Source organism: Saccoglossus kowalevskii, chromosome 8 (assembly GCF_978046115.1).
Source record: "Saccoglossus kowalevskii chromosome 8, keSacKowa6.1, whole genome shotgun sequence".
NCBI classification, from domain to species: Eukaryota; Metazoa; Hemichordata; class Enteropneusta; family Harrimaniidae; genus Saccoglossus; species Saccoglossus kowalevskii.
Genome location: NC_140648.1, coordinates 3604495 through 3619364, shown reverse-complemented (window position 1 = coordinate 3619364; position 14870 = coordinate 3604495). Strand labels below are relative to the sequence as shown.

At 36.5% G+C, this 14870-nt stretch overlaps 2 protein-coding genes and 1 long non-coding RNA gene across 3 annotated transcripts; 2 read left to right on the top strand and 1 right to left on the bottom strand.

Moving 5' to 3' along the window:
* The first annotated feature begins 1638 nt into the window (after positions 1 to 1638).
* Positions 1639 to 5004, top strand: LOC146739227 (uncharacterized). The gene has a single exon (XM_085502648.1). The coding sequence runs from the start codon at positions 1639 to 1641 to the stop codon at positions 5002 to 5004; it is 3366 nt and encodes a 1121-aa protein (XP_085358774.1).
* A 1326-nt stretch (positions 5005 to 6330) lies between these two features.
* On the bottom strand, positions 6331 to 8503 carry LOC102810065 (uncharacterized). The gene is made up of 4 exons (XR_438404.2): positions 8445 to 8503; positions 7784 to 7861; positions 6932 to 7093; positions 6331 to 6532 (listed from the first exon to the last, which is right to left on the bottom strand). It is a non-coding gene; the product is annotated as an uncharacterized LOC102810065 (long non-coding RNA).
* A 4106-nt stretch (positions 8504 to 12609) lies between these two features.
* LOC100377975 (fibrinogen-like protein 1) lies at positions 12610 to 14541 on the top strand. Its single transcript, XM_006819044.3, has 4 exons — positions 12610 to 12633; positions 12987 to 13131; positions 13610 to 13678; positions 13862 to 14541. Exons 1-4 carry the CDS (start codon positions 12610 to 12612, stop codon positions 14500 to 14502), a joined length of 879 nt encoding a protein of 292 aa, XP_006819107.1. The 3' UTR covers positions 14503 to 14541.
* Positions 14542 to 14870: the final 329 nt, after the last annotated feature.

The following is a 14870-nucleotide window of genomic DNA, read 5'->3' as shown; positions in this document are numbered from 1 at the left end:
TGCATCGCAAGTTGAAGGAAGATGAAATACTACTTTGAGTACTAACTGTACAGAAGAACTGGGATTTGGTGAGTTGATTTTTCTCTACACTCAACTCAACCAGCTGTGAAGAAATAAACTGCCTGTGATATCAGAATTGCCTGTACATTGAATAGATAACTTGCCTTCAAGAAATGCTGTGAAGTTATCAATGTCAACTATATTTTTATCCAAGTGACAGATCGGGGAATGTAAATTTGCCAGCTGTGTGAAAAGCCGGTTTGAACTGAATTGATTGACAGCTCGTGGAAGCAGTGTACGTTGAAATGGAACATTTTTGATTTGATTGCAACATTGTTTCAGCTCTTCTAGAACTCTTTTTCACTGACTGTAGATTTACTTTTGCAACATTTTAACTAACTTTTAGAACATTTTACATCACTCACTTAGCAACTGGTGGTTGTTATGCCAACCTTTAGTGCTTTGGTTTGTTTACAATAACAAAGATTGACCTATCAAGTATCAAAGGAAAGGAAAGTCAGAAAAGGCTGTGTATAAAAAAAAAGTGCAGTGTTTGGATAAATAATTGGTTTCTAGTTTGTAACATCCTGTTTGGTTTCCTTGTGGTTAAACTAAACAGTGGGTAATTTGTTCTTTGGTAGGTAGGTACCGTAGCTGCATGTTATACTTGTCAGTGTGTGAGTAAAAATAAGTTGTGAGTATGAATGATACAGGGGATGCTGCTGATTTTTCTGGGGGTCCACCACTACTGACTCCCATGCATTCTAATTTGGAAGGGAATTTGAATAAGGGCTTGCAGGATTGGGATCCAAAGCATCAGGATACAGTGAGGCTCAGGCGCGAAGAGCGTGAATATGAATTACAGATGGTTATGCTTAAACAGAAGCTAGAAATGGAAAAATTGAAAGCAGTAAGGATTGCTGAGGAGCAAAAGAGAAGACATGAAGTGGAAATGAAGTTGCGGGATTTAGAATTGGAGAAGTTACGTATGCAAGGTAGGGAGCATAGTACAGATAATAGTACTGTAATTGTAGACAAGGGTCCTAACATTTCTCATTTTAAGGAAGGTGATGATATTAATGTTTATCTAAGAACATTTGAAAAGATTGCAATTGCACATCATTGGCCGCGAAACATGCTTTAGAAGTGTAAAGTGGGATGTGAGATGCGAGTCATTTACCGAATGGGGTGCCAGAATGGAGAATTTGTTAGAGCATTGGTTGGAAGCAGCAGAAGTTGACAGTATGGAGACAATGATAGATCTGTTGTTGAGGGAGCAAATCATAGAGAATTCACCTTATGAATTGAAGATATGGATTCGTGAAAGAGAACCTAAATCAAGAGGTGAGGTCATTAAATTAGCTGAGCAGTATATTGCTGCTCATGGTAAACCTAAAACAGATAAGTCAATGGCATCAAATGGAAAATTTAGAAAATGGCAATCTAATTCTGTTCAACAATCTAATAAGAATAGTCAAGCTAATACATGTTTCAAGTGTGGTAAACCTGGTCATATTACTACAACGTCCTATGAATCTCAAGCCTAGTTCAAATAGTGGATCAGGCAAGGGTAGTAAAGTATTTTATTGTGCAGGTGAATCTAAGAAAAATGTAGATAAGTGTTTATATGGTAGTTGTATGGATATACATAGGTGCAAGGGACTGCTGAATGGACAGGAAGTGGTAGTTTTACAGGATACAGGTTGTACTCAGACATTGATAAAGTCAAAGTTTGTATCGAAATGTGCATACTTGTTGGGACAGTATGTGTGTGTTAGACTTGCAGATAGTAGTACAAGGCAAGTACCCATGGCAAGAGTACATTTGAATTGTAAGTTTTATAGAGGAAAATTGGATGTAGGGGTTTTAGATACCTTAGCTGAAGATGTTATCTTGGGTAATGAGGTATATGTAAGTATGACTAAAGATAGTCAAACGAGTACAGCTTATGTTGTCACTAGAGGAAAAAGTAAAGCATTAAAAGAGAAAAATGCTAAGGTAAGGTGTAATGAACAATTAACAGGTGTTCATGCAAGACCAGTGGAGCAACTGCCAGAAAGTGTTGTTGATGTTGGTGATACCAATGACAGCATAGATGATCAAGGTGAGTTAGATAAAGTTGAGGATCATAATGATGAGATTCAGTTACCAGTAAGTGATAATGAAGTATTTGATGTATTCAAATTGAGACGGGAGGAGTTGATAAAGTTACAGCAATCAGATGTAACATTGACAAAGATCCGTAAAGTAGTAGTGCCAGAAAATATGATAGCAAATAAAGTTTGTTTTTTCTGGAAGGATGGTCTATTATTTCGTCAATGGAGGCCCATGAACTCAGCTGAAGCAGCTGAGGTGACTCAGTTAGTGGTCCCGTTAAAGTGTAGAGGTGAGTTGTTAAGGATTGCTCACGATATTCCTTTAGCTGGTCATTTAGGAATAGAGAAGACAAAACAAAGGGTACTGCAGCATTTTTATTGGCCAGGGATATTTTCAGACGTGGCACATTATTGCAGAACGTGTGCTGAATGCCAAAAATCTGCTAAGAGATATGCTCATGAAAAAGTCCCGATGATATCAATGCCAATTGTGGATGTACCATTTCGGAAGGCAGCAATAGATCTGGTAGGGCCTTTACCAAGAAGTAAAAAAGGTAATAAATATATATTGGTGTTGTGTGATTATGCCACTAGATATCCGGAAGCTTTACCAATTCCAAATATGGAAGCTGAAACAGTAGCAGATTGTTTAATTGAGATTTTTAGTCGGGTAGGTATTCCAAATGAGTTACTTAGTGATCAAGGGACAAATTTTATGTCTAAACTTATAAGTGATATGTGTGTTAAGCTACACATTAACAAATTGAAAACTAGTATTTATCATCCACAATGCAATGGGCTTGTTGAGCGGTTCAATGGTACTCTTAAATGTATGTTGCGTCGCTACACAGCAGAACACCCAAAGGTGTGGGATACCTATTTACCATACCTGTTGTTTGCTTACCGAGAAGTTCCACAAGCAAGCACAGGATTTGCTCCATTTGAGTTATTATATGGAAGACATGTAAGAGGACCTCTGGCTGTGTTAAAGGAAGGGTGGACTGGAGATATTCCAGAAGAGGAAAATTTAGCGGAATATGTAATTAACATGAGGGATAAGATTGGGGAGATGATGGAAGTAGTGAAGCAGAATATGGTGGTCGCACAGGCTAAACAGAAAAGATGGTATGATGTGAAAGCTCGTGATAGATCTTTTGATATTGGTGAAAAGGTGCTGGTGTTACTCCCATCAAGAAGTCAGAAGTTACAGGCAGAATGGCAAGGACTATTTCAAGTTACAAGGAAAATGACAGCTGTAGATTATGAGGTGAATGTTGGTAGTCGAAGGAAAACTTGCCGAGTGTACCATATTAATATGTTGAGGCCTTGGAAGGAGAGGGAAGAGATTGCATGTTTCGTGGATATAGTAGAAGTAGTCAAGGAAGAAAATGATGTATTGGATGCATGTTTCGTCGATATAGTGGATGTGGTCAAGGAAGAAAATGGGCTGTTAGACACAGTAGCAGAAAAGAAAGGTAAGGAAAACTGGAAAGATGTGAAAATATATGAAAATCTGACAGAAGAGCAGCGGGCAGAAGTATTACAGTTACTAGAGCGTTATGGTGACGTGTTTACAGATGCACCAGGGCTGACTGGATTGGTGGAACATGAAGTGGTTACTTGTGAAGACTTTCCCTTACGTCAGAAACCATACAGGTTACCTCAAGCAGTACAGTCCACAGTGAGAGAAGAGTTAGATAAAATGCTGAAATCAGGTGTTATTAGACCATCTAAAAGTCCATGGGCAAGTCCTATTGTGTTAGTGGGTAAGAAAGATGGTACAGTTAGGTTCTGTGTAGATTATAGATCTCTTAACAGTGTCACCAAATTTGATGCTTATCCCATGGCACGTGTGGAGGATCTCATAGAAAAGTTTGTTGTTGCCTGTTATATTTCTACTTTTGATTTGTCAAAGGGATATTGGCAAATTCCTTTGAGTAAATCTTCCTGTGAGAAATCTGCTTTCATAACTCAATTTGGTCTCTTTGAATTTACAGTGATGCCTTTTGGCATGAAAAATGGTCCAGCAACCCTACAAAGGTTAATAAATCAGATACTGCAAGGTACAAATGAGTATGCTGGTGCATATATGGATGATATAGAGGTACATGATGTTAGCTGGAAAGAGCATTTGTTACATTTGCAGGCTGTACTTGAGCGATTGAGGAATGCAAAGTTGACTGTGAAGTCTAGCAAGTGTTATATTGGTGGGCCACAAGTGTCCTTTGTTGGATATATGGCAGGTAGTGGAGTGATAAGAGCTATGCTGGACAAGGTGCAAGCTGTTAATAATTTTCCAAGACCCAAGACTAAGCAAAATGTTAGAGCATTTTTGGGTTTAGTGGGATATTATCGTAAATTCATTCCTAACTTCTCTGAAATTGCTTTTTATTTGACAGAGTTAACAAAGAAGAAGTGTTCAAATCAAGTAATATGGACTGAAGACTGTGAGACATCATTTTGTAAATTGAAGCAAGCATTGACATCTGAACCTGTACTGCATAATCCAGATTATACCAAACCTTTTGTCTTGCAGGTTGACGCTTATGATCATGGTATTGGTGGGGTTTTAAGTCAAAATAATGATAAAGGAGAAGAACATCCCATAGTATACATCAGTAGGAAGTTGTTGCCTCGTGAAATGAATTATGCGACTATCGAGAAGGAATGTTTGGCCATTGTGTGGGCAGTGGAAGCATTATATCCATATTTGTATGGTAGAGCATTTACTGTTCAGAGTGACCATCATCCTTTAAAATGGCTGAATCAATTGCGCGAACGGAACCGTAGACTGATGCGTTGGAGTCTGACCTTGCAAGGGTACCAGATAAATTTCCAACATAAAAAAGGGGTTGAAAATGGCAATGCTGATGGCTTGTCAAGAGCATGGCAGTCAGATGTGGGTTGACTTCCCAAATTAGTTGTCAGCAGTTGTATGAGTGAAGTATGAGTAAAAAAAAAATGATGAGTGTTGTGTGCGGCTTGGTGCTTCACCTATCACCTAAATATCATGGGCTAGATATTAAGTTTATCCAGGTACTGCAGCACAGCGATATTTTAGAATTGTTTGTTGGTATTTATGGTTATATATTTAACTTGTTATTATTGAGTTCAAAGTATTTTCAAGTGTATCTCAAAGTTTTTTAAAACAGAGTTTTCATCCTCTATAAGGGGAAAGGAATGTAATGATTGGAGGCTATGACGTTTAGTTTAGTTATTTGCATAATGATATTGATACATTGTATGGAACATCTCGTGAGTATTTAGACTCAGTTCCAGGCCTAGCAGTTGAGCAATAAACACCTTGGCTACAAGTGCTCCTCTCCAGTGTGTTATTCTCCTCCCGGATCTGGTGACCAATACTCACTTGGTTCACTCTACCTTGAGAAGTCTGTTCTCAGTTTACAATGACCCAATAATGACAATATAACTAGCCTGGTCACGTGAATATTTCTTTGCTTTTCTGTTATCGTTCAAGCGTGTCACAATTTATGATTGTAGTAGTGAGATCCATGTTGAGGCTAAGAAGAGATGTTTTTCTGTTTATGTTTTTTTTATTTCTACAGTATTTCCACATAAACCAGAAGAACAGTCGCGAGCAGCCCATTTTGGACTGACGCGCGCTTTGACCAGAAACACATCATTTACTCTTTCTGGTAGTCCTATTGGAAGGACCACGAGACTTGATTTTTTTTGCCGTTGTTCCACTTTGTATATTATTTTTCCTCCTGGATAAATTTTTGCATTATTTTCTTTCTCTTTCGAGTAGGCTTTTTTTAAAGACCTAAACAATAACATGTGCTGACAAAACATTTTATGCAATATTTTTCATCTATGTAATGATTTCTATCTTAATTTAAGAACAACATATCATATCGCACCACGGTTTTATTTTGTGGCCGATGAAAAAAGTTGACTTGATTTTCCTAAATATAAAAGAAGGCGTAGAAAGAACTACTGGCTCCTGGGCTGAATGGCGGTATGACATGGGAAATAATTAACAATAAGTCCATGAGGTGATGAGCTTTGTTCTTTGAGATGCACAATTGGTAAAGATTCTATACAAGCTAAAATTCATCGTCGTTCTGCACAAAGACAAAGACTTTTAGCTGATAAATAATCCTTACAAATTGTTTTACGCACGTCTAACTTATTTACAAGTCTAATGTCAACAAATTTGGCCCGAGCTTTCATTTTCAAGTTATGTTCGACAAGAAAACACTCAACAACAATATTTGTTCTTCGATAATCAGCTTTATTTATTAATTAAACTACGATAAATATAACGAAGAATTGCAAAGACTTTTGTAGTAAATATATCAAATGGGTAAATGGTGTCACTCGGCATAATCGATCTAATCAGAATCAGTAGTCGTGTCCGTGGTCAAAGAGGGTCAGATCGGTCGGGCATTATTTGTCTTCCTAAGGGATAGAACCTGGAGTAAAAAAACGAATATTAGTCCACGGTCGATCTGAATAGGTTTCAATTCTGTAAACATGTACATAAGTTGTTATGCTTAGTGTATCGCACACAATATACCCGTCTATAGTGTTCATATTCTACAATGCAAAGCGGAGGCTGCGGTGGTATGGTAGATGGACTCATGGTAGATAAGTCAGAAACGGGTTTTTAAGACAAACTGAAAAAAAACATTCCTGACTAAGACAAGAGATCTTGGTGTACAAGAGATCTTCAGATTACTTCCTGGTTATCTGGTTACTTGAAGTGATTACACACGCTCCAATACTAAAGTTTTCAAAATCCCTCTGCTCCGGCGACGTGGGTGTGTGTCCAAGCATTCAATTCAAAAGTTTGTAATTTGATAATTACTTACATGAATCGCAATCGTTGTTTGGATCCTCACAGATGAGGTAGCTATTACAAGTATCTTGATCCTGGGAGTTACCTATCAGCGCTCTGAATATACTTCCCGCTTTATGTCTATTATAATTCAGATTCACGTTGAACGTAATTTCATAATCTCTCAGCTCTGGAGCTTTAAAATAAAGCAGAATAAGGTGTGTTAAAGTGACTTATGACCCACGATGTGACGGATGCAGAGAGCAGTTAAACATTTTTTTGCAAGTCATCTACATAATTGAAGTAAACTTTCATGCCGTCGTCTGCATGGAGTTTTATTAAACGCAGGATCTGTTCGTGGTAAAGGCTCCCTAGCTTGCTCATAATTTAACATTTGATGAATGTACCATAATAACGCCGTTATACCACAACTTCCAATTAGCAGTTCGCTTTCGCCATCGCCCCATCAGTTTCGTACAGTATCGATATATTGATTTCACCATCACAACAACAACAGAAACATGAAAGACTATCGTGATACCTAAATTACTATTCCGTAGCATCGTAAATGCAAAAAAATGCAATTACAATATGGCTATGACTCGAAGCATAGTTGCCTCGTTAACGCGAATGTATGGGTGGATTATGAGTTGAACTGATCGCCAACTATAAACACGGAACAGAGTTGAGTGGTGGGATTACTAGTATAATGTCGTCATTGAATGACGTGGTACGGCTAAACGATAAGTGTTTTGGCAGTTGTTCAATGCGAAAATACTGACTACATACACGCTTCGTTCATTCGTGACATTGGCAATACCTAGTGACAATACTGAGATTATTTAAAATAATTAATACAAATAAGATAAAATAAAATAAAGCTTACCAGGAATTGTTTCTTGGGCATATATATATCCAACAAGACACACTAGGAGCAATGCGCACGTGACCTTCATTTTGTAAGCTGTTGAAAAATTTACAAAATGTTCTTTCTAACGTAACGAAGTTCACGTGCATAACTTGGCGGTGGAGGAAGTGAAAAATGTAACAAGTTATTGCATATACGTGTCATGTTGAAATAAAATGACTGTTAACTTCATTCAAACGAATATTGGTACATTTACGGACCTCGAGTGGCAATATGTAACTCGTTGCACTAAGTGAGTGTACATAATATGGTCAATGGCTAGTAATACTAATTCCCACAAAACTGATAAATTTACGATTACTAACATGATAAACTGGGAATTGTAGAATGTCGGCAAAATCTACTAACACTATGATAAAGACTTTCTGTTTTTGACAGTGTGAAATATTTTCGATTTTTGACAATAAATAATCCCAAAGCAATTTATTTTGACAAGTGAATTCATAAATATGTATTTCCATATGTATACCAATAATAATTTGCATAATTCCTGATTTCACGGGAATAATAGAAAGAATTTAACAATGTTGAACAACGGAAAGTTTTTATCGTAGTGTTCACTGTTACTGTAACCACAAAGACGACACCCAGCATAGGACTGCATCATATTTCTACTTACCTTTATTTCGGCAGTACAACTGTGGATTGCTAGTGTTTCTGCTCCATCTTTTATACTCTCGAGTTGCGTGAGACTTCACCACTCTGCGTGTGTGAGATTTGAGATTAATTTTTCACCAATTACTCGTTATACCCATTGGCCGTGGATTTAACTAACCATTTTGATCCAAATACCGATACAATACAAAAGATTCGATTTTATGATTTTAGTAGATTCACTACGACAATAATTAAATTTATTCTATGTATGTATGCATGCGTGTGTATGAATAAAACTTTGGTTGTTGATGGAAGGCAGTGATGCGGGATCATCATTGTCGTTGGTGAATTAAAACCTCGTTAATTCCTGTATCCATGCAAAACACGCGATAACGTAGTTGTCACGGGGAAAAAGTGTTGGTCGAAATGAAAAACATTTTCTGGAGATGATATCGTTAGTACTTTATACATAAATGACACTGCCTAATATTTACCATTTGTATCAAAATTTGGTGACATTTTCATTCGTAGAGCTTTTTATTAGTTCTTGAGACTTGATTTTTTTATGCACGAAAAATACAGTATTTTTACCGAGTAAAATCATATTAAAGTTATTGTTCATACATGAGTTGTTGAACGCACTACGTAGTTTGTAATTTCATTCAGCTCCTTTCAGTCATAATTCAAGACAAATAAAGGTAAAAATATAGAGAATATATCAATTCTTTTTACTGTAATATTCGTGTGTAACCGGTAATTATTTATATTTATTAATGAAAATTATTTATGGGTGCATAGGAAATACATTTTGTTATGCATTTCTGAATTATCTTGTTAAAATCAGTTTTTTTGGATTTTTTCTCCCCCAAAACGAAAGAATTGTACAATGTTGAAAACGGAAGGTTTTTTATCGTAGTGTTCGACTTACAAAGCGCACTATGATATAATTAATTCGTTTAATGAATACTGATATGTTTGCCGTTAAACAATTGTTGTTTTATATACGATAAATACTTGTCAAACTATATTTATTTGAAGATGCTGGATTAGAAAAACTTAAAATAATCTATATTGCCCATTCTGTATTAGTCATTGCTTTGTACATTTAGCCTATAACAAGGCAACTAACCGCAACGTCAATTAACATAAAATACGTATGGCTGGTGATGGTGTGTGAGGGCGCACTCCGCCCACAAACTTTGTATTTTAATATCCTATGAAAGAAATTATCATTCGTATTATAGACCTATGTTTTTAGACGCAACCAATGCATTTGACCGTGTCTATCATTTGGTCCTGTTTAGAAAATTAATTGACAGGTATCTACCTTTTCATGTTATTTGCATTTTAATTGTTATTTCTTTGCTTTGCGTTGGGGAAATTCTACTTCGTTTCACGGTTAAAAACGGCGTTCGGCAAAGTAGAATTATTTCGCCTTTACTTTTCAATGTATATATTGATGACATCAGTGCTCGTTTACAGTCATCTAGAGTGGACTGCTGCGTGTGTGGTTTTATCGTTTATCTGATTTATGCCGATGACTTATTTTATCTGCCTGTCCATCCGCGATTTGTGAACTCTTGTTTATGCTTGCTATGAATATGGCTTGAACCTTATTATCTACCAACCTAGGAGGTCTGAATGTATATACTTTATTTCTAGGAAAACGGCTCTTAGAAACAGTTTCTTCTACCTATATAACTTAGTGGCTCTAAGCTTAGAATAGTGACGTTTATTTTATTATCTTATACATGTATGATTATTAATGATAACTGTATGGGTGATGAGAACATAAAACGACAGATTCTGCGGCAAAGTCAATATTCTGCTTCAAATTTTTGTTGTTGCAGCATTGATGTTACAATTACATTGTTTCGAACCTTTTGCGCCAATATATGTTGTTAACAGCTTTGGTTTCATCATAATCGTACAAGTATTTATGATTACCGTGCTGTGTATAATAATGCATGTCGTATATATCTGGACCCGTTCCGACTGTAGTGCTAGTGGTATGTTTTAACATATAACATTTGACGTTCTTAGACCAAAAACGTGTTTATTTTTTTCATTCTATGATCGTCTTAATAAAATGAAAATAGGATAGCTGTAACGCATTTGTGTTAGAATTGTTATGCTCTGTGTCGTAAATCTATGTATAGGCCACAGCTATTCTAGAAAAGTATAAGATATATGAGCTTTTCACTTTATATTCTGCAATAAAGATTAAATAAATATTAAAATAGAATACTAGTACATATACAGTTGATATAGATGTGCGAGGGCGCACTCCACCCACAAACTCTTCCCAGACACACGTAAACACCAGCATATATAAGATATTCCGTGTCAGTCTCCTTTCTCCGTCCCGAAAATACCTGAACGGATGTCCACAGTGTGCCTCATACGAGAAACAACCAAATAACAGAACCAGTTCCTCCCCTTGGCTGATAAGGCCTATGATGTTAAAGCGAACCTAAATGCGGTATAGCATTTCTTTATCACTGCGTCACGTCGAATGATTTATTTATTTTATGATAAACTTTCAACCAATCATAGAACATGTGACGTCATGTATGTATAGACCCAATTCCATGGACACCGATACATGTGACTTGCTTCGTACATGTTTTATTTTTATCACTGACGAGTTGTTCGTTTAAATAACATTATAGAAACTTGTTGAGCTAACTAGTCTGACTCATACACCACGCCTGAGGTGAGTTTTCTGAATACTGTTTGCGGCACAACGACATAACCCATGGTCTGTTTATATATATTGCTCGATGTGTTTATGCAGTATGATACTGCTAATGAGACACCAATACACTCAGACTGGTATATGGGATTAAATGGGAATTATTGACATCTTATTTGTGTTCGTGATGTAATGTAACGTTTATTCAAACTTCAAGCACTTTGGGAGAAATCATAAAATTATTATTTCCGTGGAAACAGGTTTGGGCACCTCCTCTTTTTATTTGTTTGTCGACATGTTAAATCCTTTCGCCAAGCAATTTATTTATTTGTAGTGCATGCCAACTGTCCGTGTGTTTGCTATAGTTAGGCGTATGTATACTAGTATTTAAAGTGGCACTTCCAGTTAAGCCTAATCTCACAACAAATTTACTTTCTGGATTAAAATTACAATGGATAACAAAAGATAGATTAACATTGTAAACAACGTAAACAATAGTGTCCCATGATTCTTTTGCGCAATCCCCGGGTGTTGAAGGTTCCCCTTTAAGGAATACTGTTTTACACTTACCCAAAAGACGATTCTATTAGATCAGATAAGTGAAGAACGTTATTTGAAACGACAAAGTGATGTTGTGTAACATTCTGGGTTCACAGAATTCTGTATACGTGCGATGACACGAATCATTCATTGCCGATAAGCATGATATTCAGATGACATTGTGTTTGTAAAAGATAACTCTTAGGGTCAGTGATGAGTCAATGATAAGACAATGTGATCAACAATGTTGAATGCATTAATCAGATAATGTGTAGAACTGTTAAGTGCACGTGAGTTTGAAATTTTCTGTCATTTTGGTCGGAAATTGTAAACTTAAAAACGTAGTATAACATCTGTGATCCACTTCTCTATGGGTGATCCTACAAGTGTGTCAGTGTTTGATTACAACGATACTGTTCGGGTTCCAGTTAGTATTAGGTGACGATATATATATATATATATATATATATATTATATTTCAATAGACCGTAGCCACAAATGCCTGCCAAGACCGAGAGAGACTCAAAACTTGTTTTCAGCCCCTCAAATAATCTTTCATCGCATCTACTGTTCCAAATATCATCGTTTTATAGATAAGTGGAACAGTGGAATCGATGACGTGAGGGACTGGTACACGTTATGGAGAAAAAAAATCACGCGGTTTTCTTGCTAACTACGAGAACTCAGCGGCCATTTGCTTCCGAGTATTAATCGACATTGAGTATGTTTTCAAGTTCATTGACAATAATATCATGACAGCGTTATTTCTATTATAAGGATATTATTGAAAATTCACACACCGATTACACTAAATTGGGAGTATTAGAAATCAGTGAATTCAGTAAAATGTATGCCCTTCTCATTAATAATTGTAAATTGGTTTGTTCTATAGCTCACTTATGCAAACTTTCCGAACGCAGTCCTGTTTTTATAGCATTACCACAGATACATCATGATGAAGATAAACGCAGAACAGGTAAAACACACACTTATTTCGGCTATTTGATCCAGTTTCATTTGTAATCGAGTGAATTGTGAAGACAGATTTATATTGTCCACGACCTTTCTACGAATCAGGAGTGTCAAAACTGTGATGTCACATAACCATTAGAGAGAACCGATATTCATTTGGGGAATCGTTATTTATAGTACAAATCAATACAGTAGGCTTTAATACGAGACTTCATGCTTACTAATAATACTAAATTGCCAATTGTGTACTATATAAGCTGTTGCACAAAACTCATTAAATTTTACACTTCAGTCTGTCGTCCACCTAACACTAATATAAAATGTAACAATCCTAACTTATTCACCTTGTTATTGTAGCACATTGAACCAAAGAAAGCGTCTCTTCGTGTAGCATTGGTTCTCGTATCGATATTGGCAGTCACGGCTACATTGGTAGCAGCTGTGTTGTATACAACCATAGTTAAACGTACAAGTCAAGAGGGTCGTAGTTTTGCTAAATACAGTATGTTTAATTTACTCAGTTAACTTGATATACGTATCGCCAATAAATTACAAAATATTGTTTTCGGAGGTATTTGTCTGGATACTCGGTAAATTGTGACATGCAAACACTGTGGCATATACACACTAAATACGCACGGATATTTAGAGCGTCATATGTAATTTAATTGCTCGTGTTATTATTTTCTGCGAAATCTGTGAATTATTTTTTTAAAATTAAAATCCAGTGTAGGTATAGGCTCCAATATATATGTTTCACCTTCTTCGTGATTTCCGTTTTTTATTTGTTTATGACCATTTGTTAGGTTTTATCGTGTCTCGGTCGCCGAAGTAAAACCCTAAAATAATCATAAATAAGCAAAAATAAATAAAATATGGGTAAAGAATGGAGCTTTTCACTACATCGAATAAAGTCGTGTCTAGTTTTCCGGATAAGCATTAATTTAATTTTAATCATATTACATACATAAATATCACAGGTGTCGATGTACAGAATGATGTTTCCAACAACGACATTGGTAGCGATAAAATATATTCTCCAGGGGCAGGTAAGAAACTTACATAGAACACTGCATATTTGGAGTGTGTCATGGCACACACTACAAAACATTGTTTACTGCTTTACTGTCACAGTGAACTACACTGGTGACTTAACACTTATATGTCAGCACGTACAGTTAACAAATTCAAGTAGCAAGTGAAATTATTAATCATATAAATATTTATTCCAGATTGCGGAGATATATTGAAGACTGTTGGCCCCCTCTCTGGTGTGTACAAAATACAACCGGAAGGCGCATCCGCACCCTTCAGCGTGTACTGTGAGATGACAGACTCTGGAGCGTGGACTGTCATACAACGTAGACAAGACGGCTCAGTCAGCTTCATTAGAAACTGGGCTGATTATAAAGAAGGGTTTGGAAACATCAACGGGGAATACTGGATCGGCAACGACAATATACACTATTTGACAAAGCAGGCTCCGTACAAGCTCAGAATTGACCTGGGAAAGGGGGACGGACTCACCGCATACGCGGAGTATAATACATTCGTGATTGAAGATGAGTACAACAACTACACATTGCATTTAGGGGAGAATTCCGGAACCGCGGGAGATTCTTTGATTGATACATATACTACTAACAACGGAATGCCGTTTTCGACGTTTGACAACGACAATGACCAGTACATCTACAACTGTGCTAGTAATTACTATGCTGGCTGGTGGTTCAATCATTGCACGGACGGCAATCTGAACGGGTTCTACTATACTACAAAACAAGAAAACTATCATGGAACTCTAAACTGGTTCACGTGGAATTTGTACGAACCTTTGAAATCAGTTACCATGAAATTACAACAAGTTAACTGAGTATAAACATTAAATAAAATAATTAATTAAAATGTTAAATTGTCGTGTTGTTTAATTTGTTAATTGGTGTATTTTGTATAAATTTTAAAATAGAGGCGCTCGCATAGAATGTTTATACTGTATTGCGTCACGTTAACACAGACGCTGGTACCAACCCAGGTACATGGTTGTATTTCAGGGGGTGTCTGAAAGGACTAGATTTTTTGAGACACGTAAAGTTCCATGTCATCCTTCTCCCTCGGTCACCCGTCCCTACCACAAATGACATGTTAATATTTACTTTTCCAATAGAAGGGGGTGTTCTGAGCAACTTTAAATTAATTTGTCAATTGTCGCCTATGCCATTCCGCCTTGAGTGATTAGATATT